Genomic DNA, 27,691 nt, shown 5'->3' on the forward strand with positions numbered 1-27,691 from the left:
AAAACCATTTCCGGTCAGTAACTTGAGAACCACTTGACCCAGAATGATGAAACTTCATAGGATGATTGGTCATGCAGAGTAGCTGACCCCTAACGATTTTAGGGTCACTCTGTTAAAGGTCAAGGCCACAGGGGCCTGAACATGGAAAACCATTTCCAATTAATAACTTGAGAACCTCTCGACCCAGAATGTTGAAACTTCATAGGATGATTGTTCATGCAGAGTAGATGACCCCTTTTGTTTTTTAGGTCACTCCGTTAAAGGTCAAGGTCACAGAGGCCTGAACATTGATAACCATTTCCGATCAATAACTTGAGAACCACTTGACCCAGAATGTTGAAACTTCATAGGATGATTGAACATGCAGAGTAGATGACCCCATATTGATTTTGGGGTCAGTCTATTAAAGGTCAAGGTCACAGTGGCCTGTTCATGTAAAATCATTTTTTGGAAATAACTTGAGAACCACTTGACCTACAATGTTGGAACTTAATAGGATGATTGGACATGCAGAGTAGATGACCCCTATTTATTTTGAGGTCACTTGATCAAAGGTCAAGGTCACAGGAGCCTGAACAGTGACTTGAGAACCACTAGGCCAAGAGTGTTGAAATTTAGCGGGATGACTGGACATGCCAAGTAGATGATCCCTATTGCAGCCAACCATCAGTGTCTCTTTGACTTTCGCTCCTGACCCCTATTTACTTCTTGCCTATAGGACTTTGCATTGGGGGAGACATGAGCTTTTTTACAAAAGCATTTTCTAGTTAAAGTTTGTACTTCTAAGTTCAAATTGATTTTCAACAAGATTCAATTTACAATATGTTTGTTAGTTTGTTTTGTTGGGTTTAACGTTGCACCAACACAGTTATAGGTCATATGGCGACTTTCCTGCTTTGATGGTGGAGGAAGACCCCACCTCCCCCTCCGTACATTATTTCATTACGGGTGGGCACCTGGGTAGAACCACCGACCTTCCGTAAGCCAGCTGGATTTCAATACTGGTGACCTATGACTTTGATTGCATATCTTTATTTCATAGATGATTGTCCTTCAATATCCAAAGTTTGAAGAAATTTTGTTATTGGTAAATATTTTGCCCTTCTCAAATATAGAAAGTGTACTACGGAATGTCTTTAAGTAAGTGCAAAAGAATTGTATAAATTTATTTTTCAGTATTCTGGATGAAGCTACGCAAGAACTTGTATCTAGGAGTGATGTTGTAAGAAATTTATATATAATTATAACAGTTAACATAAATCCTTTTATATTGTAAATCAACTGAAGTTTGCATGCTATAGATTTCATTCATTATGTCTCCCCCGTTGGATTTGCCTTTGCCATACGTCTGTCTGTCCGTTCGTCCACATTAAGCTTGTCCACCTTTCACAGGTCAAACTGCTGGCTGGATTTCTATGAAGTGATCAGTACCAACCCAAGTTATGCATATCGCTGGCATGTTCCGCTTTGCTACACAAAATGGCCACCAGAACTAAAAATAGAAAAATCTTGTCTGGCTTTCACAGGTCCAACTGCTGGACAGATTTCAACGAAACTTCACAGGAGTGATCAGTACCAAGCCTAGTCGTGCATATCATCGACACGTTCTGCTTCGCTGCACAAAATGGCCGCCAGAGCTAAAGTTATACATAGGGGGGAGACATATGTTTTTGTGGCAAAAACACCCAAGTTTATTTTTGTTTTTCATTGCATGGATATGGTTAAATTCTGTGTTTTTAGCTCACCTGTCACAAAGTGACAAGGTGAGCTTTTGTGATCACGCGGTGTCCGTCTTCCGTCCGTCCGTGCGTCCGTCCGTAAACTATTGCTTGTGACCACTCTAGAGGTCACATTTTTCATGGGATCTTTATGAAAGTTGGTCAGAATGTTCATCTTGATGATATCTATTGGCGCTCAGCATTAAGGGGATAGTGCTAGGACTGGTCAGCCCGGTGTCAGTATAATGTGACTGGGTGGGGTATCATGCCACGTGTCTACGGTGTGATATTCCAGTGAGGCAGCACTATAAAGTTGGGCATTGTGCTCACTGCTACAAGTAGACACCGTCGTTTATATGACTGAAAAATTGTTGAAAAAGACGTTAAACCCGAACACACACACACACAGAGAACAGAGAACAGAACAGAACAGAGCATTTTATTTAGGATTTAAACTTTACAGTTTCTCATCCATAAACATAATTATTAATACAAATACTAGGTAAGAATGTATAGTTAATGATAATAGAGGATGATGATATTTATACAAACTGCATCCAGATTTTTATATGGAAATTCTCATTTACTACATTTGTATATTTTTTAAACAATGTTCACGCATACTAACGCTTTTTCAATATAATATGTACACAAATTGTATAAAGTCTTTTTCTTATTACATGTCAACATTTCAACGAATTTAAACACACTAGGTCTTCTTTTATAGTATTGCGGTAAAACAGTCTTTCTCATATCTCCTAGTGACTGTCTTTCTTTAACTGAATATATTTTCTTTTTTTTTTTCAAAATTTTCAACTTTCTTTCAATAAGACATTTAAAGCATATACATCACTGTCTGTGCTGTGTGCATTGTACTCAGTCTCTAAAATATCTTTAACAAGATTTAAAGCATATACATCACTGTCTGTGCTGTGTGCATTGTACTCAGTCTCTAAAATATCTTTAAAAGATTTACCTAGTTTGTATCCAGCTTTACATTTTTTATCTGTCGGGATATTCTTTTTGAAATAAAGTAAGTGTATCCCCGAATCCTTCGACAGTTGAAAGTTCTACTCCGTAGATTTTACAAGAATCCATAAGGATTTTTGAATCAAATAATACATTATGTGCAACTGAAATTGATTTTCCGAATGGTTCTAAAAAAAAAACCTTGAAAGTTTATAAAAGCTGATCAGGTCCGTTGATAATACACATTCTGAGTTATGGAACATATTTTTTCCATGGATTTCAATATTTGTAATATTTGTAATTGCTTTTGGTATTAAACCATTTGACGGATCAAAAGTATCAAAAGTCTTCCCAGATCTGGTATCCAAAGCAGCTAGCTGAATCATATTTGCATCGGCTCCTGAAAACAATATTATGAATTAATTAAGATTTCGTGTGATATTTTATATTTGTTTACACATGAAAAACAGGTGTTTGGTTTTTGGCGGCGAATTAATTTTTAGGAGAAAGTATACTGACCTATGTTAACTTTCTAAAACCAAAGACCTTACAGCCGTCGATTCATATTAAGTTTATAATATGAGTTATGTCAGTTGATACATGTATCGTGCAGGGTTCTATTACCGGTGGAAGGGTAATACAGGTGTATTCCGAATTTTACTGAAATCTCGTTCGCGTGAATGACGTCATCAAAAAATTTGCATATCTATGTAAATGCAGACTTCATGCTGGTCTGTCCAAATACTTTGAAGCCCTAAAATGAGTTATCTTCAGGAAAGAATTTATATTTTACCAAAATATCATTAAAAACACTAAAATCCTAATTTTTCTTTGACCATACAAAGACGATGTAGTAAAACAATTGTTCAGAATCCTCGTGATTCGCATGTTTATAAATCACATGTATCCATTTCATTATCCGGAGGCGACGTAGTGCCTTTGTATCAGTATCTTTGTCATCCATAGACACAATTTCTTCTATATATTTGTGAAGGTACTAGCCAATTCAGAAACGTTTTTATAAGAATATATATACAAGTCGCTAGGAAACCTCGTACCATAATGATGCCCGACAGTCCTCTATTAAACAGTTAACTTACTGACTGCACTTTCATTCGTTTTCTTTGCAAAGTTGTGGCACGAAATTGCTAGCCCAACATGTATTTAAGCTGTTACGCACGTGTTTTTTTTTTTCAGCCAAATAGTTTGGTTGGATTGCCAAAATCGGTAAGGATCAATAAGGATATATATCAGTGCAAAGTTAATTCTAAAGATCGCGAACATACTTTTTATTTCAATATTTACCCGAAGAAAATATTATATTTCTGTGATAAAAAAAAAACAAAACAAATTGATTTGCAAGGTGAACTCTTCTGAAAGTTTGTCGCAAGATTAAAGCAAATGATAGATAGCCCGCAACTTTTTTTTACTTTAAATTATTATTGACAAAATCAGTTGTTTTACGATGTTGTAAAAAAATGATGAGGCTTGTGAAATACTTGTTATCGTTTCCGAAGCATATTTCTCTTATTAATTTCTGTTATTTTTAAGTAGTATGTGGCCAAAATGATCACAATGCGTTATTTTCGCATTTTAGCCATTTAATAAAAGTGTTTTAAAACATGTTTACTTAAACATGTACTGCTGATATCATTATTCTAAAAACTCGTGACTAATTTTTGATAAATCATGTCCAGAGAAATGACAAGCCTTGTCGACGTCGGGACATGCCGATGATACATGTATGTTTTTAAAATAAAAAGTGCCCTTGGCTCAATAGGATTTTTGCAAAACCGTATTGCAGTATCGATATATATCGTCTATACATTTTCGTAGGCAGATTTTCTGAATATTTGGTTGAACGTGGGCGCAAGTTGCAAAGAGCCAGTCTTAACGAATTAAAACACGTAAATATCGGCCCATTTTATGCGCCATAATGGATTTCCAAATGGAACGGGAACAGAGGTTTCTTCAATCATTTTGGCGGAAAAACTGCACGTGCCTTGCATGATGCTACTGGTATTGCCCGCGGTATTACAGAACATTTAGTGTTTGCATTATAATTTTGTAATATCGAACCATATAATACGCCATAATGGATTTCCAAATGAAATGGGAAGCAGACATTTCTTCAATTAGTTTGGCGGGAAAACTGCACGTGCCTTCCATGATGACCGCGTGTTAACAGAAAATAAGTATATGCGTTATATTTTCGTGTCAGCAGCTATGTTGAAACTTATATGGAATTGTAAACAAAATGTTTTAGATCTACAACCAAATGAAAATGCATGCTTCAGAGCTTGAATTTGTTTCGTTTTTTTAGGCCAGCGGTCATTTCTTAATATTTTTCATTCGAGTTCTAAATTCATGTATTTCATTTATGTGTTCAGCTTCCAAATAAGATTTATGCTTTTATACAACAGGATTAATGACGATCCCTTATTTTGACCAAAATGAAAAATTACCGGACTACGACCCAGTCTTGAAGTAACTGGTCGAGCGAACGACATATTTTAGGTGGCTAATGGAATGGATTGAAACTTCACACACATTTTCACTGTCATGATCTGACATGCACTATGCAGGTCCCATGACTCTACTTCGCATTTTTTCAAAATTATTCCCCTTTTTCGACAGTTTTTGGTTAAGTTTTTGTTTGTAAGCTGGTATCTCAGTATCCACTAATGGGAAAGGATTGAAACTTCACACACTTGTTCACTGTCATGATATGACATGCAGTGCAAAGGTTCAGTAACTCTACTTTGCATTTTTAGCTCGACTATTCAAAGAATAGTGAGCTCTTGGACTCACCCATGCGTCGGTGTCCCGATTTGGTTAAGGTTTTGTATGTAAGCTGGTATCTCAGTAACCACTTGTGGGAATGGATTGAAACTTCACACACTTATTCACAGTGATAAACTGACCTACACTGCACAGGTTCCATAAGTCTATTTTGCTTTTTTACAAAATTATGCCCCTTTTTCGACTTGGAAATTCTTGGTTAAGGTTTTGTATGTAAGCTGGTATCTCAGTAACCACTTGTGGGAATGGATTGAAACTTCACACACTTATTCACTGTGACAAACTGACCTACATTGCACAGGTTACATAACTCTATTTTTCCTTTTTACAAAATTATGCCCCTTTTTCGACAGTTTTGGTTAAGTTTTTGTTTGTAAGCTGGTATCTCGGTATCCACTAATGGGAAAGGATTGAAACTTCACACAACTTGTTCACTGTCATGATATGACATGCAGTGCAAAGGTTCAGTAACTCTACTTTGCATTTTTAGCTCGACTATTCAAAGAATAGTGAGCTCTTGGACTCACCCATGCGTCGGCGTCCCGATTTGGTTAAGGTTTTGTATGTAAGCTGGTATCTCAGTAACCACTTGTGGGAATGGATTGAAACTTCACACACTTATTCACAGTGATAAACTGACCTACGCTGCACAGGTTCCATAAGTCTATTTTGCTTTTTTACAAAATTATGCCCCTTTTCGACTTGGAAATTCTTGGTTAAGGTTTTGTATGTAAGCTGGTATCTCATAACCACTTGTGGGAATGGATTGAAACTTCACACACTTATTCACTGTGACAAACTGACCTACATTGCACAGGTTACATAACTCTATTTTTCCTTTTTACAAAATTATGCCCCTTTTTCGACAGTTTTTGGTTAAGTTTTTGTTTGTAAGCTGGTATCTCGGTATCCACTAATGGGAAAGGATTGAAACTTCACACACTTGTTCACTGTCATGATATGACATGCAGTGCAAAGGTTCAGTAACTCTACTTTGCATTTTTAGCTCGACTATTCAAAGAATAGTGAGCTCTTGGACTCACCCATGCGTCGGCGTCCCGATTTGGTTAAGGTTTTGTATGTAAGCTGGTATCTCAGTAACCACTTGTGGGAATGGACTGAAACTTCACACACTTATTCACAGTGATAAACTGACCTACACTGCACAGGTTCCATAAGTCTATTTTGCTTTTTTACAAAATTATGCCCCTTTTTCGACTTGGAAATTCTTGGTTAAGGTTTTGTATGTAAGCTGGTATCTCAGTAACCACTTGTGGGAATGGATTGAAACTTCACACACTTATTCACTGTGATAAACTGACCTACATTGCACAGGTTACATAACTCTATTTTTCCTTTTTACAAAATTATGCCCCTTTTTCGACAGTTTTTGGTTAAGTTTTTGTTTGTAAGCTGGTATCTCGGTATCCACTAATGGGAAAGGATTGAAACTTCACACACTTGTTCACTGTCATGATATGACATGCAGTGCAAAGGTTCAGTAACTCTACTTTGCATTTTTAGCTCGACTATTCAAAGAATAGTGAGCTCTTGGACTCACCCATGCGTCGGTGTCCCGATTTGGTTAAGGTTTTGTATGTAAGCTGGTATCTCAGTAACCATTTGTGGGAATGGATTGAAACTTCACACACTTATTCACAGTGATAAACTGACCTACACTGCACAGGTTCCATAAGTCTATTTTGCTTTTTTACAAAATTATGCCCCTTTTTCGACTTGGAAATTCTTGGTTAAGGTTTTGTATGTAAGCTGGTATCTCAGTAACCACTTGTGGGAATGGATTGAAACTTCACACACTTATTCACTGTGATAAACTGACCTACATTGCACAGGTTACATAACTCTATTTTTCCTTTTTACAAAATTATGCCCCTTTTTCGACTTAGAAATTCTTGGTTAAGGTTTTGTATGTAAGCTGGTGTCTCAGTAACCACTTGTGGGAATGGATTGAAACTTCACACACTTATTCACTGTGATAAACTGACCTACATTGCACAGGTTCCATAACTCTATTTTGCTGTTTTACAAAATTATGCCGCTTTTTCAACTTAGAAATTCTTGGTTAAGGTTTTGTATGTAAGCTGGTATCTCAGTACCCACAAATGGGAATGGATTGAAACTTCACACACTTGTTCACTGTCATAATTTGACATGCACATTGCAGGTCCCATAACTCTACTTTGCATTTTTTTCAAAATTATGCCCCTTTTTCTGACTTAGCAGTTTTTGGTTAAGTTTTTGTATGTAAGCTGGTATCTCAGTATCCACTAATGGGAATGGATTGAAACTTTTCACTCTTGTTAACTGTCATGATCTGACATGCACTGTGTAAGTCCCATAACTCTACTTTGCATTTTTTCAAAATTATGCCCCTTTTTCAACTTTGCTGGTTTTGGTTAAGTTTTTGTATGTAAACTGGTATTTCAGTATCCACTAATGGGAAAGGATTGAAACTTCACACACTTGGTCACTGTCATGAGCTGATAAGCACTGTGAAGGTTCCATAACTCTTTTTCCCATTTTTGAGTCGGCTTAAGGCTGAAAGCCTTTTGACGAGTCCTTGCTATCCAACGATTCTCTAAATGGACTGAATAACATGTGAAGGGATGTAGTTCCATTAGATTTCTCAAATTTCAAACAGTTCACTGCATGAATGAAGTTAAGTTGTGTCAATTCCCTTTGCTATGACCAATATACGATGTAATCTGTCATATTTATGACTTGTAATTGTGCAATTCTCGAATTTAACTCATTAAGCATAAATGTGCATTTTAAGAATTGCGCAGGCTTACAAAGCTTGGGTAACATCCAGCGAAAGACAAAAAATAGTTCCAGCAGGGCTCCAGATAAGATGCGTATTAGCGTAAATTACGTATAGAAATAATGCAAATACGCATGTCTAATAATTTCTAAGCGTATAAAAACGTATATAAAATTACAGAAACACACACAGCGCTTTTTTTAAAAACAAAATCTGAATCGTCTGGATGCGTTAGGTAACATAGCCGATCAGCCTTAATTCTCCCACATTGAACGTAAACACGCATCGTATGATTTCTATAAACTTTGCGTGGGTTGAATTTTGCAGTCAGTAAACGGATAAATTAACGGAAGAAGAAGCTGTTACTGGTTTGTTTAGTTACTACTGATATTAAAAATGATTTTAATTCTTATTTTTCGAGAAATAAACAAATCGGCGAAACATTAAATTGTATTTTCTTGTAGTTTTTGAAATCGAAAGTAGATCGTCTATGTTTGGCGAAACGAAATAACTTTTTTATGAGAAGATTTAAATAAGAGGTAATTTAACCGTAAACTTCAATGTCAGATACTGCCAATTGCTGCTAAATGTCTTCGTATCATCACAATTTGTAAAATATATTGTTCAAACTGGAGAAAAGTGTAATCGTATTTGGATATAATATTTTGGGTAAATATCGAGCTGTGTTATGAAACTTTAAGAAAAAAACTAAAAACAAACTGAAACTGGTAGACTATACTGTCAGTACATCAATCATTAGCCGACTCAGGCCATTCAGGCCTTTGATTACAAAATTATGCCCCTTTTTCGACTTTTGTATTCATTCAATTGACAAGGCTGTTAAATAGTCGAGCGTTGCTGTCCTCCGACAGCTCTTGTTCTCAGTTTTCACTGTGCAGGTTCCATAACCCTGTTTCCCATTTTTACAGAATTATGCCCCTCATTCGACTTCTGTATTCATTCAATTGACAAGGCAGTTGAATATTCAAGCATTGCTCTCCTACGACAGCTCTTGTTCTCAGTTTTCATCAGTTACTGATAGCTCTACCTTAGGTGTAATTTTGTATTTCTTTGACTTCAGAAATAAGTTGGCCAAAACATTTATGCGCTAACAGCAATATTAAAAAAACGCCCTGATTACATAACACAGAGTTTAAATCTAATGACAAATTTAATTTGAAACAAGGGTAGCGAAAAATCTTACGCGCTAACCCCCATATTTTTTTTTCGTTAATCATTCTGTTTATAAATGTTGCACAAAATGTGGGAAATATGAAAAAAATTCACCGTTTAAAAACATGCTTCTTTTCGCTATTTTACCTTACGGACGAGGCAAAATTTTCTGACGTCAGAATAGGTTTTTGTGGTTAGTTGCACCAAATAATCATTTCAATTTATAAAAGTTCATTGAAAAATAGATAGTGATAAAATAGAATGTCTGTAGAGTGAAATGAACGTTTTACCAACAAAATCGGATAAAAATTGTCAAAATCATGAGCGTTCAACGCTAAAAAGATGCAAATTTACTGTTGCCGCTAGGGGGCACTTCGACGTCAAAACTTTATCAGACATTTATTTAAAAAATGCACCATTTGAAAGGGGATGCATTATCTTTCAGTTATGCCGAAATTCATCACAATCTGAGATGGTGCCAAAATTCGTGAGGAAAGTAGCGAGCCACTTTAAAAGATCTTGGATGAGTTCCAAGAGTTAGATCAGTTTAGTAGGACCAGAGTTGTGTGCCCTTGATTTACAAAAATTGCTCTATTTCACATTGTTTTGCATTTTTCTTTCTTCACTAGTCCTAATCATGTGTATGTGATCGATTTGAAAGAGTTAAAGCATGTCTTTAGGTGGTCTCAGATTATCAAGGTAGATAACCCTGGACTGATTTTATTTCAAATTACCTCCCTTTGTCTTTATTTTAAATGAACATATTTTGGTAACTACTTGCATGATTGGTTCCAAATTTCATTTATGTGATCAAGTGGACCCAGCCAATTGGGGTAGACAACTCCAGAGTGATTTTTGACAAATAACCTCCCTTTATTTTAATTTGAATGGATATTTCTCAGTACCTTCTGACACAACTGATCTGAAATTTCTTCAGTGTCAAAATCTTGGATGAGTTCTAATCTGGGTCATGTGGGGTCAAAAACTAGGTCACTAGGTAAAGTTAAAGAAAATGCTTGTTTACACTCGAGAGGCCATATTTTTGGTCTAATCTTAATAAAAATTGGTCAGAATATTTGTCTCCATTAAATCACTAGGTCAAACATGTTCACACTGTTATGGTATGTTACTCGGGTGAGCGACCTAGGGCCATGATGTGGTTGTAAATAGCAATGATTTTGCGTGACTATGTTACTTAGTCAGGATAAGTGTATGTGAATGCTTAAAGAATTGTATTTTATATATGTCTAGACACAGCTAGCCACAAGTACAGCTCAGATTGAGGAGCTCAGTATGAGTGATGATAAATCAGCAAGATTAAAGGCTGCCTTCCTCAGTGCTTGCAGTGGTAATCTGGTATGTTACTTTCCATTTTAGCTGTACTGAACCAAAGGTTCAGTATGAACTTTTAGTACAGATAAATGATCTGGCATCCATAATTCATCCAACAATAGTATTTTTATGCCCCCCTTCGATGAAGTAGTATATTGTTTTGCAGATGTCGGCCGGTAGGTATGTCGGTCCGTAGACCAATCCGTTTCCGGATGATAACTCCAGAACACTTGGGCCTAGGACCATGAAAGTTAATAGGGAGGTTTGTCATCACCAGCAGATGACCCCCTTTTGATTTTTAAGTCAGTAGATTCAAGGTCAAGGTCACAGTGACCTGGAACAGTTGAATCGTTTCCGGATGATATCTCAAGAATGCTTGGGCCTGGGATCATGAAAGTTGATAGGGAGGTTGGTCATGACCAGCAGATGACCCCTATAGATTTTGAGGTCAGTAGGTGAAAAGTCAAGGTGACAGTTACCCAGAACAGTTGAATTGTTTCCGGATGATATCTCAGGAACGCTTGGGCCTAGGATCATGAATCTTGACAGGGAGGATGATCATGACCAGCAGATGACTCCTATTGATTTGGAGGTCAAAGGTCAAGGTCACGGTGACCTGAAACAGTTAAACCATTTCCAGGATCACAAAACTTAATAGGGAGGCTGATCATGACCAGCAGACGACCCCTATAGATTTTTAGGTCAAAGGTCAACTTCACATTGACTCAGAACAGTAGAACTTTTTTGCCAAGTAACTAAAGATAGACTAAGAATGTTTTGGCTAAGATCACATTTGATACGAAGGTCACTTATGGCCCATAATTATTGATTTGAGATCAGTATGTGAAACGTCCAGTGCGCAGTGACCAGATAATTTCTGTTCCTTGTGCAGTTACTGAATGCATCAAGAACGGCATTTGGTGTTCTACAAGCTCTTGTTACTAAAACAGATGCAACCAAAGCTGTCTACAGCATTCTGACATGGACGTCTCCCAAGTTTGTTATCCCACACCGAAAGTGGAGGGTGGTAGTTTTGGTGTTGTCCTTCCATCTTTCTGTCTGTCCAAACCAGTATCTGTGATACGATGCAGAGTATTTAAATGAAACATGGTAGAAGAGTTAACTGCTGTAGGGAAATGCAACCCTGCAAGTTTAGGTCAGATTGCATGAGTAAGATGAGAGTTATGGCCCTTTGTACAAGGTATACAGTGTTTTATTTCATTTTCTATCCATCTGGAGTCATATCTTAGACATGAATGGAAGGATTCCAATAAAAATGGTAGAAATGTTAACTGCTATAGGACAATGTGGCTCTGCAAGTTTCATTAAGATTGGTTGACGAAGCGAGATTTATGGCCCTTTGTACTTATGCTCGTTGTTGTACAAGCTCTTATATATATATATATATATATATATATATGTAGTCCGACTGAAGTCATATTTAAGATGTGGTTTGAAGGATTTCAATGAAACATCGTATTGATATAAATTATAAGTGGGAAATGTGGCCCTGCAAAATTCATTGAAATTGCTTCAGGAACACAAAGAGTTATGGCCCTTAGTACTTATATAATGCTTACTATATAGGCAAAGCAATTTTTGCAAATGTACAGGGCTCCAGATAAGATGCGTATTAGCATAAATTACGCTTTGAAATAATGCTTATACATATGTCTTATAATTTTTATGTGTATAAAAACGTTTTTGAAATTACAGAAACGCATGCAAAAACAGAATCTTAATTGTCTGGATGTTTTACGTAAAAGAGCATGGTCAGCATTAATTCCCCCACATTGAACGTACAAACGCATTGAATACTCTATACCTAGGCTAAACTATATCATACAATATTTACAGTCACCCTATTCTTTTCCATTGAAAGTTATGACGTTCATTTTGTATGAACAGCGAAAGGAAAGGCGCGAAAGTTACATCACTGCTGCTTAGTAATAACGAACTGCTGTTTTGACGACGTCGGCGTATAGTCAGGGATTACGTTCCTTAGATGGGGTCGCAGTTGTTCCGTCTGGTGAACAGAATGGCCGGGAAGCTGATTTTAATGTCAGATGCAACAAAATTAATGCAATTTATATTATTATCTTGTTTACAAATGGAAAGGAAATATAATGTAAATATAAGAAATGATCGGCAGAATAGGATTGGCAAATTAAACATGATTTGCCAATCCTATTCTGTCATTCATTTCGCATGAACACCGAAAAAATTATTTCATTTCTTAACTCAATGCGTGCGTAGATCAAATAGTTGGGAATTGATATTGATCGTACGGTAGTGTATTTTAAAGCGGTGTTGATTTTTGTTCTTTACTCCACACCGGAAGTTGATATTTTATATCAACTTCCGGTGTGGAGGAAAGAACAAAAATGCTGAATTGAAACTGAACTGTAAACAAATAAACTGATTTCTGTTTTTTTTTTCACATTTACAAATTTACAGGAGTAAAATTACCCCTAGTCAATTTAAGATTTTACCATTTTACTCATTCACAAAAAATATGATGAGTAAATACTCATAGGCCAAAAAAATTATCTGGAGCCCTGAATGTAATGTCATTTTAAGATCCATTTTTGCTATGGGATATTGTGACCAAGCTTAGTACCTATATAGCTGTCTTGGAAACTGTTGTATGGTATGGGTTTTAGTCACTGGGATTAAGGTCAAGGTTACTGTTACCAATTATGTAACAGGCTGTCTAGCGTCCCTAAAATTCCTACTTTTTCCTATTTTTTTTCAATTTGGCTAAAATTCCTATTTTTTAAAAAAAGTCAAAGGAAATTCCTAAAAACGCCCTATTTTTTCACAAAGATTCCTAATTTTTTAACTCTTTTGCAATGATCAAAAAGAGAAAATGTTTTAAATGTTGTTTAAAAGTTCTTCTAATTCAGAAAAAAACAATTTAGCACAGTTCAAAACAGTGGAAAGCTAGGAGACGTCTTTTCTGTAAATAAAGCACTATTTCTGAGTTACTTTTATGTCAATCACATAAAGGTAAGCACATTACATGGTCTTTAAAGTCCATATTTTGATTTGAAAATTCCTAAATTTAGCCCTAAAATTTCCTTAAAATTGTACCAAATTCCTAATTTTAGCCCTATTTTTTTGTACAAATTGCCCTAAAATTAGCCCTAATTTTTTGTCGGGGTATGCTAGACAGCCTGGTATTAGTATTTTTGGTTGCTTAGATCAAGGTCAAGAACATTGTTTCTTAACTTCAGTTAGGATTGAGGTAATTTGACTAAACATGGTAAACAGGTAGCTTTTATTGAGACCAAATTTGTTTTGTTTCATTTTTATATGCCCATTTTGAAGAAACGTACGTTTTATGTGATGGCACGTGCATTTTTCTGTCCGTCTCTGGAGCATAACTTTATTACTGTTAGAGGTATTGACTTTAAACTTGGCACATAGTTAGATGGCAATGAGACAATGTGCAGTGCACTTGAACCTGCTGTAGGTCAAAGTTCAAGGTCACAAATTGAGCTTAAAAGGTGTCCGGAGCATAAATAAATAACAATGCAAGGTATTAACTTCAAACTTGGGTTGTAGGTAGATGGGGATGAGACGATATGCAAAGTCCAAGAACCGGGTCTGTAGGCCAAAGGTCAAGGTCAGAAATTGAGCTCGAAGTTCAAATCTGTTTTATTTTCTGTCCAGAGCATAACATATGAACCGTTCAAGGTATTGACTTCAAACTTGACATATAGGTAGGTAGGCATGAGAAGATGTGCAGAAAACATGAACCTGGTCTGTAGGTTTAAGATCAAGGTCACAAATTGAGCTCAAAGGTCAAACTTGTCTGTCATATTTAGTGTCAGGAGCATAACTTACTATCAAGGTATTAACTTCAAACTTGGGATGTAGGTAGGTGGTGATGAGTGCATGAACACAGGGTGGTAGGTCAAAGGCCAAGAGCACAGCAAGGTCAAATCTGCCCATCATATTTTGTGTCCAGTGCATAATTTAAAATAAATCATTTTTTTGACATATCCCTTTTTTGTGGACTAGCATTTTTTTCATGGAATTACTTCCCTTTGATTTTAATATTAATAGCTGATTTTCTAACTTTTTGTTGAGCTCGCTTGGGGAAGTGAAGACATAGTCGTCCAAATGGCTGTACAGTGTATGTGTGTGTGTCTGTCCGTCAGGATTTGTTTTTTCCGGACCATAACTTTGATATGCATGAATCAATCTTGTTTATATTTGGTACGAATGTTAACCTCAGTGAGACGGAGTGTCATGCGCAAACCCCAAAGGCCTTGTCAGATCTTGTCCAGCCCATAACTTTGACATGCATTGAAGAACCTTGTTTATATTTGGAATGAATGTTTAACTCAATAAGACGGAGTGTCATGTGCAAACTGTAGGTTCCTATGTCAAAGGTCAGGTCACAGTTAGGTGTCAAAGGTCATTTTAGAGCTTGTCCAGGCCATAACTTTGACAAGTATGGAGCAATCTCTTTTTGTGTAATTGCTCACCTCTATGAGACGGACTGTCATGCGCAAACCTGGGGTCCCTGTCTCAGAGGTCAAGGTCACACTTTGGTGTCAAAGGTCATTTTATAGCTTGTCCGGGCTGTAACATTGCCATGCATCTTTTTTAGCTTGACTATTCGAAGAATAAGTAGAGCTATCCTACTCACCACTGCATCGGTGGTTCAGTTTTTGGTACCAGTCAACATTTTGACAGTCTTTCAACTCTATTTTGTTGTTTTACAAAATTATGCCCCTTTTTTGACTTAGAAATTTTTGGTTAATATTTTGTATGTAAGCTTGTATCTCAGTAATCACTAATGGGAATGGATTGAAACTTCACACACTTGTTCGCTGTCGTGATCTGACATGCAGTGCACAGGTTTGATAACTCTAATTTGCATTTTTACAAAATTATGCCCCTTTTTGTGCCCCCCCCATGAGTGGTGGGGGCATATAGATTTGCTCTTGTCCTTCCGTCAGTCCGTCTTTCCAAGAATGTTGCATCGCGCCTAGCTCCAAAAGTATTTGACGTAGAGTCACAAAATTTTACAGGAATGTTGGTCAGCATGACATTGTGTAGTTTTGCACCTGGGGTTTCGCATCCGGATTCATTCAGTCGTGTAGGAGTTATGGCCCCTTACTTTGTAAAAATTGGTCATTTTAATGTTGTGTCGCGCCTAGCTCCAAAAGTATTTGACGTAGAGTCACAAAACTTTACAGGAATGTTGGTCAGCATGTGTAGTTGTGCACCTGGGGTTTCGCGTCAGGATTCATTCAGTCGTGTAGGAGTTATGGCCCTTACTTAGTAAAAAATTGGTCATTTTAATGTTGTGTCGCACCTAGCACCAAAAGCCTTTGACGTAGAGTCAAAAAAATTTACAGGAATGTAGGTCAGCATGTGTAGTTGTGCACCTGGGGTTTCGCGTCCGGATTCATTCAGTCGTATAGGAGAAGAACTCTGGTTGCCATGGCAACCGAAAGGGAAAACTTTAAAAATCTTATTGTCCAAAACTGCAAGGCCTAGAGCCTTGATATTTGGCTTGTTACATCATCTAATTGTCCTCTATTAAAATTGTTCAAATTATGCCCCTGGAGTGAAAAGAGACCCCACCCCAGGGGTCCCAAGTTTTGCATAGACTTGTATAGGAAAAACCTTTAAAAATCTTCTTGTCTAAAACCACAAGACCTAGGCCTTTGATATTTGATATGTAGCATTGCCTTGTGGTCCTCTACCAAAATTGTTCAAATTATTACCCTGGGGTGAAAAGAGGCCCTGCCCCGGGGCTGTCTCGATCTTTACATAGACTTATATAGAAATTGAAAAAAAAAAAATCTTCTTGTCTGAAACAGCAAGGCCTAGGCTTTTCATATTTGGTATGTTGCATTGCCTTGTGGTCCTCTACTAAAATTGTTCAAATTATTACCCTGGGATGAAAAGAGGCCCTGCTCCGGGGATCTCAAGTTTTACATAGTTATATAGGAAAAAAATTTAAAAAATCTTCTTGCTTGAAACTGCTGCCGTGATTTTAAAATAATTTATCACAAATGGTCCTTGTGATACCCTCTACCAAGGTTGTTCAAATTATTTTGATTTGTCAAAAAAACATAGCCGCCAGAGGGCTTGGTTACTTTTCCCTATATGTATATAGTGGAAACTTTAAAAATCTTCTTGTGTGAAACTGCTTGCCCAATTTTAAAATAATTTTTACACAAAAATTTTTAATGGTCCTTGTGTGACCCTCTACCAAGATTATTCAAATTATTCCGATTCGTCAAAAAACATGGCTGCCAGGAGGCGTGGTCACTTTTCCCTATATGTATATGGTGGAAATTAAAAAAAATCTTCTTTTGTGAAACTGCTGCCTTGATTTTAAAATAATTTTACACAAATGGTCCTTTTGTGACCCTCTGATTATTTTGATTTGTCAAAAAACATGGCCGCCAGAGAGCGTGGTTACTTTTCCCTATATGTATATAGTGGAAACTTTAAAAACTGTGTGACATGTATATGATATAGGCTAACATAGAAGAAACCTAACTCTGTACTTGTACCATTACATTATACAAATGCACTTGAAGCCTTGTACAGGTGAGCGCTTTAGGGTCAATGACCCTCTTGTTCCAGATGTGCACCGAGTCTGCTTACGTCACGCGCACAGGTACATGCTCTCTGCTTACATAGACCACAATTTCGCTTGTCTTCAGTTTGTTTTATACCAAATATACGATAATTTCTTCACAATAAATTTTCAGTGTTGGTAAATTTGTGGATTTTAAAATCATTATTATCATTTTTTTTTTTCCGAATTCCAAGGATTTTAAAAAAAAATTCAATGATTTCTCAAGGGAAATCCTAAATTGAGGACTTTTCAAGAACAGAACCGTTTTCAAGTGCAACAAATAACAGTAGTGTGTTGAAATGGATTATTCAGCCTTGAAAAGTACTTAAATTTTGATCAGAATTTTTTATAGTACCATGTAGTGGTCCGGCCCAAGTACTTGCACATGCCTTAGATATCTGTAGGGGCATCTGGTGTCTTTTTCCACCACATATAGCTTGAAAATTGCCATATGACTCAAATTGTGTCGATGTGAAATTAAAAATCAACGAATATAAGGAATAAAACTTTTTTCAAATGCTATTTCATAATTTAAATCTAGAAACAAGCGCAAGATATTGTGGATGAGTTGTTTCCCAAAGATGCAGTCTCGACGGGGAACCAGACTACAGATATAGACAGACTGGTTTCTGGTTTAAGTTGTGATCTCATTGATGACTACCCTGCCTCAGATCCTAGGTGGGCAGAAAATGTTAAATCTGGTAAGTTAACAATTATCAAACAGTGACTGGTTTCTCTTCATAAGTCATGATTCCTACCATAGATCCCAGGTGGACAGAAAACGTAAATTCTGTTACATGTATTAAAATGTGCATTTTAAAGTATTTTAAACAATAACGGAATTGACACTAGTTGTAGCAACCTTAAAATATGTCACATTGCAAATATTGCATGGATATGCTGGGCAAACTTTTATGTTTATAGAATAATGTTATTTTGCTTGTAAAATGCCTTTGAGATTATTGTAATGCATTATTGTTTTATACTCTGTTTATAGAAAATACAGTTCAGCTGTAAATATATCTTATTTTGTATGTGTATGTTTTGAAAAAAGATTAATGAGGTATAGGTACTTGTATTAAAGCTGTACATTTAGGCCAGAGAAGTTTTATATTCTCAGCAGGATTTTGGAAAAAATGGGGAGGGTTGGCACTGTTTATTTTTAGGTGAGTTTTTCTGATCACTCGGTGTCTGGCGTCTGTCTGTCAACATTTAGCTTGTGTATGCGATAGAGGCTGTATTTCGATAGAGGCTGTATTTTTCTACTGATCTTCATTAATTTTGGTCAGAATGATTGCCTTGATGAAATCTAGGCCAAGTTCAAAAATGGGTCATCTGGGGTCAAAAACTAGGACACTAGGTCAAATCAAAGAAAAACCTCGTGTATGCAATAGAGGCTGTATTTTTCAACTGATCTTCATGAAATTTGGTGAGAATGATAACCTTGATGAAATCTAAGCCGAGTTCGAAAATGGGTCATCTGGGGACAAAAACTAGGTCACTAGGTCAAATCAAAGAAAAACCTTGTGTATGCCATAGTGGCTGTATTTTTTAACTGATCTTCATTAAATTTTGTCAGAATGATTACCTTGATAAAATCTAGGCCAGGTTCGAAAATTGGTCATCTAGGTCAAAAACTAGGTCACTAGGTCAAATAAAAGAAAAACTTGTGTATGCATACAGGCTGTATTTTACAATTAATCTTCATGAATTTTGGTCAGAATGATAACATTGATGAAATCTAGGCCGAGTTCAAAAATGGGTCATCTGGGGTCAAAAACTAGGTCACTAGAACAAATCAAAGAAAAACCTTGTGTATGCAATAGAGGCTGTATTTTTATGCCCCTCTTCGAAGAAGGAGAGGTATATTGGTTTGCAGATGTTGGTTGGTCGGAATGTAGACCAATCCATTTTCGGATGAGAACTCAAGAACGCTTGGGCCTAGGATCATGAAAGTTGATAGGGAGGTTGGTCATGACCAGCAAATGACCCCTACGGATTTTGAGGTCAGTATGTTAAAGGTCAAGGTCACAGTGACCTTGAACAGTTGAACGGTTTCCGGATGATAACTCAAGAAGGCCTAGGGTCATGAAAGTTTATAGGGAGGTTGATCATGACCAGCAGATGACCCCTATTGATTTTGAGGTCAGTATGTCAAAGATCAAGGTCACAGTGACCAGGAACGGTAAAATTGTTTCCGGGCAATAACTCAAGAACGCTTGGGCCTAATGTCAGGGAAATTGATTGTGAGGTTGGTCATGACCAGCAGATGACCTCTATTGATTTTGAGGTCATTAGGTTAAAGGTCAAGGTGACATTGGCCAGGAACAGTTAAACAGTTTCTGATCTTCTTGTCCAAAACCACAGGGACTAGGGCTTTAATATTTGGTATGTAGCAAAATCTAGTTGTCTTCTACCAAGATTATTTCCCTGGGGTCAAATATTGCCCCACCCCGGGGGTCCTTATATAGGAAAAAACTTAGAATCTTCATGTCCGTAACCTATATCATTCAAATTTGGACCACATGTATAGTTTTGAGTGGCAAGATGAACCTTGACATGAGTTGACCTTGATCTTGACCTAGTGACCTACTTTCACATTTCTCAAGCTACAGCCTTCAAATTTGGACCACAAGCATAGTTTTGTGTACCAAAATGAACTTTGATCTTGAGATTGACCCAGTGACCTACTTTCACATTTTTGAATGTACAGGCTTCAAATTTGTGTGTTCTGAAATGAAATTTGACCTTGATTTTGACCTAGTGACCTACTTTCACATTTCTCAAGCTACAGCCTTCAAATTTTGACCACATGCATAGTTTTGTGCACCCAAAAAAAACTTTGACCTTGGCATTGACCTAGTGACCTACTTTCACATTTTTGAAGGTACAGGCTTCAAATTTGGACCACTTGCATAGTTTTGTGTTCCGAAATGAAATTTGACCTTGATTTTGACTTAGTGACCTACTTTCACATTTCTCAAGCTAGAGCCTCCAAATTTGAAGCACATGCATAGTTTTTTATTCCGAAATGAACTTTGACCTTGAAATTGATCTAGTGACCTTCTTTCACATTTCTCAAGCTACAGCCTTCAAATTTGGATCACATGCATAGTTTTGTGTACCGATAATTTTTAGAATAAATATTAATCTAAAACATACTTAGTCAATGCAATAGCATTAATATAACTGCTGTATTACACTTATTTGTGTGTGTTTTACTTTCATACATGTAAGATTCTAACTGAAAGTATTTTTAAAATCTGGTTTTCCCATGCTTGTTGCTCAACCCAGGTAAAGAATTAATTTATGATAAGTATTAATCTGATAAACATACTTAGTCTATGCAATATTTTAGCATGAATATAACTGCAGCAGACTGTATTATATGTGTTAAAGATTTACATTATTTAAACTTCAATTAAAAGTTGTTAAATAAAACTTGTTGGGTATTAATTGTTATATTTGTCTCTCAAAAATGCAAGCCAATACTTCATGAGGGTAACAGAATGAGAATGTTTAAAAGTATGAAAAGAAAAAGGAAAGCTTGTTCACATTATAGGCATTATCTAATAATACTACATATATACCATGAGGTCTGAAAGATTCTCAGATGCAATGTGAAAATAGTTTGAAAATGACACCGGAAAGCACACTTGGTTGAATGCCCCTTTGATGCCAAAGCGCGCCCTAAAAGTGCCCTTTTTCCTGGGAATCACCATGCCCCTCTAAGAGTCTGCAGGAAACACTAGAAATGAACTTTGATCTTGAGATTGACCTAGTGACCTACTTTCACATTTCTGAAGCTACAGGCTTCAAATTTGGACCACATGCATATTTTTGTGTTCTGAATTGTAATTTGACATTGATTTTTACCTAGTACCTACTTTCACATTTCTCAAGCTACAGCCTCCAAATTTGAAGCACATGCATAGTTTTGTATACCGAAATGAACTTTGACCTTGAAATTGATCTAGTGACCTACTTTTACATTTCTCAAGCTACAGCTTTCAAATTTGGACCACATGCATGGACCACATGCACAGTGTTGTGTACCGAAATGAAATTTGACCTTGATTTTGACCTTGAGCTAGTGTTGAAATTTGGAACATTCAAAAATGGCTCAATGGTGGGTGCCAAGATCACTCTGTGATCTCTTGTTGAAGGTACAGGCTTCAGATTTGGATCACATGCATAGTTTTGTGCTCCGAAATGAAATTTGACCTTGTGACCTACATTCACATTTCTCAAGCTACAGCCTTCAAATTTGGACCGCATGCACAGTTTTGTTTACCGAATTGAACTTTGACCTTGAGCTAGTCTTGAAATTTGGAACATTCAAAAATGGCTGAATGGTGGACGCCAAGATCACTCTGTGATCTCTTGTTTTCTTCTACTGCTTATAAATTATAATGTGATCAAAATGATTAATACTTTGTTGGACTGAAGAGTATGACTTATCATCTAAGAGCTTGATTTGTTTTGTATCTCCTAGTCAGCCCTGTGTATTCTGATTAAATTTCTGGATTTCAGAGACACTAAACCTAGTTAAATATGATCTGTCTTTGTATTTCCAGTGCAGAAGATGAACAATGTTTATGAAAGTTCAGTGTTGAATAAATTTGAATAGCTATGAAAATAATTAGTGGTAGATTTTGTTAAAAGTAAAAGTTCATTTTAAAGGTTGTAATACTGTAGAGTTAAACTGATAGAAGAACTGAAAAATAAAGAGAGGTAGAAATGATGCTAACAAACTGATACTTAGGGTGGAATAGTTAGAGTGGATATTTGGCATCATTGCTTCAAATCTAGTGTTAAGCTGTTAAAAGGGAAAATAATCAAAAAAGTTCTCTCCAATTGGAATAGTACCTCAACATAACAAATAGTTGAAAACTAAGACATGTATAGTTTTTCAATCAATAATTGTTAAATGCTGATATGTTGACATATTACAGTTACAGCATTTTGATGAATTTCAGATTTTCTTTTTGGTGAAAATATTATTTATTCTATACACTAAGTTCAGAAATTTTTAACTTTTGATGTCTAATTGAATTCATGTCTGATCTTTCATTATTATTTTTACAATGCAAACTTAACTACTGTAATATAAAACAAAACAAATTACTTCTAAATATATTGCAGCATACAGGTGTTATTAAGTCTGCAAGGGGCCTGACATAATAACATTTAGCCAAAAAAATGTTATTTTTAGCTCATCTGAGCCAAAGGCTTATGATGAGCTTTTGTGACTGCTTAATGTCTGTCGTGTGACGTGTGTCGTCCATCCGTCAACATTTTCTAAAAAATCTTTTTCTTGAAAACCACTGGGCAGAATTACACCAAACTTCACAGGAATGATGGCCACCTTTCAAAATTGTTCAAAGAATTGAATTCCATGCAGAACTCTGGTTGCCATGGCAACCGAAAGGAAAAACTTTAAAAAATCTTCTTGTCCAAAACCACAGGGCCTAGGACTTTGATATCTGGTATGTAGCATCATCTAGTGGTCCTCTACCAAGATTATTCAAATTATCCCCCTAGGGTCAAATATGGCCCTGCCCTGGGGGTCACATGGTTTATATAGACTTATATAGGGAAAACTTTGAAAATCTTCTTTTGACTACATGTATAACTTTTGATACAGATTTCAATACTCATCTTTAATGTTCTTATCCCTTGACCTGCTGACTTTTCTTATTTTTGAAGCTGCAGTAAAGAGATTCGGACCACCTGTATAATGTTTGATACAGATTTCAATCCTCATCTTGAATTGTCTTTATCATTATCTACTGACCTACTTTCGCATTTTTTATGTTACAGGGTTGAAATTTTGACCACATGTATAACTTTTGATACAGATTTAATACTCATCTTTAATATTCTTAACCTTGACCTACTGACCTACTTTCTTGTTTTTGAAGCTACAGCTAAGAGATTTGGACCACTTGTATATCTTTTTAACTGATTTCAATTGTTATTTTGAATTATCTTTACTATGACCTACTTACCTTGAATTTTGTTTTTGAAGCTTTAGCAGAGAAATTTGTTCAAGCAAGCAACTAAATGGTATAGGGCCATGATGGCCCTCTTGTTTTATTACTACACAGAAATGTTCTCATGGCCATACTTGACTCAGTGATGGACTTTTAAAGCCATACACTTTTAGAACAGATTTGGTATGTCCATCCACAAATGCTCCAGTTTCCCTGCGTACGATTCCATTGTGGATGACTGACACTGTTGCCAACAACCACAAGAGACAAACACTAATGAAATTTTCTACTGGTAGGGGGCTTCTGTATTGCCACTGCAATACTCATCCACTTGTTCAGAATTTATTTTACAAATCAGTGATTTTACAGTTTCATGTTGTTTGAAAATTTCCGCCATTTTTAATATTTACCTGCAAAAAATGCAAAGGAAATGAAAATAATCCAGGCAAAAGAACGAAGTGCTCGGCTTGAGGCAAACAAGAAAAGGGTGGTGTATATTTAACTATATTTCTCTGCAGATTCTGGGAGCGGTATGTCATCTTTGATCATTCTGCAGCAACTGAAAGATAAACAGCGAGCACATGAGTACATTATCAACTTTCTAAAGAAAGTCAATCTGTGGGATAAGGTAATTTATTGTCTCCATATAGGTAGGGGAGACATATTGTTTTTGCCTTTGCCGTCTGTCCATCATTCCATCCGCCTGCATTAAGCTTGTTCAGCTTTCACAGGTCAAACTGCTGGCCAAGTTTCGATGAACTTCACACGAGTGATCAGTACCAAGCCTAGTTGTGCATATCGCCAGCATGTTCAGCTTCGCTGCACAAAATGGCTGCAAGAGCTAAAAATAGAAAAATCTGTCAGCTTTCACAGGTCAAACTGCTGGGCGGATTTCGACTTAACTTAACAGGAGTGGTCAGTACCAACCCTAGTTGTGCATATCGCTGGTATGTTCCACTTAGCTGCACAAAATGGTCACCAGAGCTAAAAATAGAAAAATCTTGTCCGGCTTTCACAGGTCAAACTTTTCTGTGGATTTCAAAGAAACTTCCCAGGAGTGATCAATACCCAGCCTAGTTGTGCATATCGCTGACACATTCTTCTTCGCTGCACAAAATGGCAGCCAGAGCTAAAGGTAAACATAGATGGGAGACATATGTTTTTGTGACAAAAACACCTTCTAGTTATATCTCAACAAAGGTATTATATTAATGTTCGTACCTACCAATGGTACAGTGAACCTTAGAAATGTTAGTGTAATCATAATGGAAACATAGTCATGAGGAAAACATGCATATGTACTGTATTTTATACTGCGCTGTTATCATCGTCTATATCATTGGCATAAGCATATGACAATTAGCAGATAAACAGATGGGCAACGTTTGCTAACATGGACCAAAGGCCGCTGACTGCATTTACACAAATCTAATTCCATGGTTAAAGAGTGCTGCTAGTGAAATTTCTCTGTATTTCTTGACACTCTTCTGTTGGAGTATTGTTGTTGCAAGATTTCTTCCTGCTGAAATGTTGCTACACAGGTTGCACGTATATGTAACAGCAATAATTAGGGAGAGAGCAGATCTGCATATCGCAGGGTTATGAGTTCAATCCTCGGGTGAGGCGTATGGTCTCCGCTGTGATAAAAGACATTGAGTCTAAAATCATTTGTCCTCCAACTCTGGTTCATGTGGTGAAGTAAGCACATACAGAAAACAGGTTACTAAGGGTACCAAATCCCTGGCTACGTTAACTGCCCCCGTGACTATTTGATAAACGACATTGTGTCTGAAATCATTAGTCCTCCACCTCTGATAATTCATGTGGGGAAGTTGGCAGTTACTTGCGGAGAACAGGTTTGTACTGGTACAGAACCCAGGAACACTGGTTAGGTTAACTGTCCGCCGTTACATGACTGAAATACTGTTGAAAAACGGCGTTAAACCCAAGACAAACAAAACGTTAACTGCCCACCCAAACTTAACTGAAACACCATTGAAAACCACGTTAAACCCAAAAAGCTAACATCATGTTTCCCGCTGTAATGCCATTTAAGAACATTCGAAGTCAAATTCTTTGAGGCAAATGGTACATGTGTTGTAACCTCATTATGAACAGCAAATACTTATTGTCTGCGTTGACTGTATCTTTTTGCAAACATTCCAATGGATGATCTTTATGTGTACTTTCAGCATAGTGTTGACCATAAACTGCTAAGAACACTGGCCACAAAGGAGTTTTCTTGCCAAAAACTAAATAAATAAATATAACATAAGTAGGAAACAAGGACATTGTAAAAACTATTGGGATTTAAAAAGGACTATTTGATTATATAATGTATACGCGCAACTCCATTCCTGGAGCGCAACCCCATTCCCGATTATTTTTTGCCAATCTTTCCCCCAAAAGCATTATTTTATTCAAGTGTATGTAATATTAATGACTGTTTCACATGTGTTTGATCATTAGAAGCGTCACGTTTCCAGAAAGAAGGCACAAGAGTTAGAAAATTTGCAGTTTTCATGATTCCATGCTTTTTTAACAGTTCGAGTCAGCAGAGTTTTCGTGATAACAGGGCTGATTCTTAAATTAATAAGCTGTTATTTCACACATATGATCTTTATTCATTTTTGTGTCTAATAGCATTTTGCTTTTTTCGAAAACTCGCGTAAATGTGTCATTATTTACAAAAACAAAACCCCACCTACCTCGATTTGTATATATATTGATGCGCAACACCAGCACCGGACGTCGTGCAACCCATTTTAAGCGTATTCCCAGTGGGAACTGGATTGCACGTTTACCACCCATGACTCATTTTACATTAACCCGATATTGTTTATAACGAGATTTAGAGGGAGTCTTTTAACACAACAATTTTCGGATATTTTCACACATGTCTGTCTTGGTCGATTGTTACCAGATGTGAATGTTTCAATGTTACACAAAGTGAAAAGCTATTAACCTTGGCTAAGAAGGCTTATGTTTGTTACAATGAAGGAAGGAAGAGTGGTGTTTAGTTAATAACATTTCAGGACTTTAAACATATTTAACTTAAAATGAACAGTTGAAGAGTGTTGACTAAGTGAAAATCCAGTGATATTTAGTGAAAATAAGTTGTACTTGATATTACCATTGATTGATGCATTGTCTGTAATTTTTTAAGTTTTTAACCTAAAATGAACTGTTGAAGAGTGTTGACTAAGTGAGAATCCAGTGATCCTGAGTGAAAATAAGTTGATAATTGGGATGTCTATGATCACAGGACTGAAAATAGGATGACCCATAATATTGATTTCAGATATACTACTTGAACAAATGTATGTAGATATTTGTAAAATTACAATATTGTATATTATTGATTATGTTGGTTTTTCCAGTTACGTACTATAAAAATTGGAAGCCATGTAATGTCTACAAGATTATTGCTGTGTCAACATGCTGAACAACTCGAGGCTGCTATTATCCTTAGAGAAATGCATTCTGAGTAAGATTCCTTTACATCAATGCTAAATCAATAGCAAAGTTCATTACATTATCAGCTTGACTATACGAAGTATATGGAGAGCTATCCTACTTAATTCAAAAACAAACCAACAAAATAAACACCCCGGCGTCGGCGTCTTTCCACATCCCCACCTTGGATAAAGTTTTTTTTACACTTTCTCTTTTTTCTCCTTATCTCTGTAATTACTTGATGGATTTGCTTTAAACTTAAAATAGTTATTCCTCCTCATTATCCACATCATATGGCACAAGGGCCATAACTCTCGCACTAATATTTCATGAATTATCCCCCATTTTTACTTAAAATTTCAGGTTAACGTTTTGATGCACTTTCACTCTATCTCAGTTATTCTGAAATGGATTTAATTAAAACTGAAAGTAGTTATTCCACATTATATGATACAAGGCCCATAACTCTGGTACCAATATTTAATGAATTATCTCCCCCCCCCCCCCCCTCCCACCTTTACTAAGAATTTCAGATTAAAGTTTTGATGCACTTTCACTATATCTCAGTTATTACTTAATGGATTTGATTCAAACTTAAAGTAGTTGTTCAACATCATGACACAAGGGTCATAACTCTTGCACCAATATTTCATGAATTATCCCCCCTTTTTAGCTCACCTGTCACAAAGTGACAAGGTGAGCTTTTGTGATCGCGCAGCATGCGTCCATGCGTAAACTTTTGCTTGTGACCACTCTAAAGGTCACAATATTCATGGGGTCTTTATGAAAATTGGTCAGAATGTTCACCTTGATGATATCTAGGTCAAGTTCGAAACTGGGTCACATGTGG

General features: G+C 36.5%; 1 protein-coding gene across 1 annotated transcript in view; it reads left to right on the plus strand.

The window, feature by feature from the left end:
* The window catches only part of LOC123566185 (nuclear pore complex protein Nup133-like), a 420,170-nt gene that overhangs the window by 217,055 nt on the left and 175,424 nt on the right, over positions 1 to 27,691 (plus strand). The window contains exons 15-19 of the mRNA XM_053549042.1: positions 1,177 to 1,222; positions 10,696 to 10,800; positions 17,931 to 18,090; positions 23,904 to 24,013; positions 26,766 to 26,872. Of these exons, the coding sequence (XP_053405017.1) occupies positions 1,177 to 1,222; positions 10,696 to 10,800; positions 17,931 to 18,090; positions 23,904 to 24,013; positions 26,766 to 26,872 (528 nt within the window). The remainder of the gene's footprint in view (positions 1 to 1,176; positions 1,223 to 10,695; positions 10,801 to 17,930; positions 18,091 to 23,903; positions 24,014 to 26,765; positions 26,873 to 27,691) is intronic.

This window comes from Mercenaria mercenaria, chromosome 1, assembly GCF_021730395.1.
Source record: "Mercenaria mercenaria strain notata chromosome 1, MADL_Memer_1, whole genome shotgun sequence".
NCBI classification, from domain to species: domain Eukaryota; kingdom Metazoa; phylum Mollusca; class Bivalvia; order Venerida; family Veneridae; genus Mercenaria; species Mercenaria mercenaria.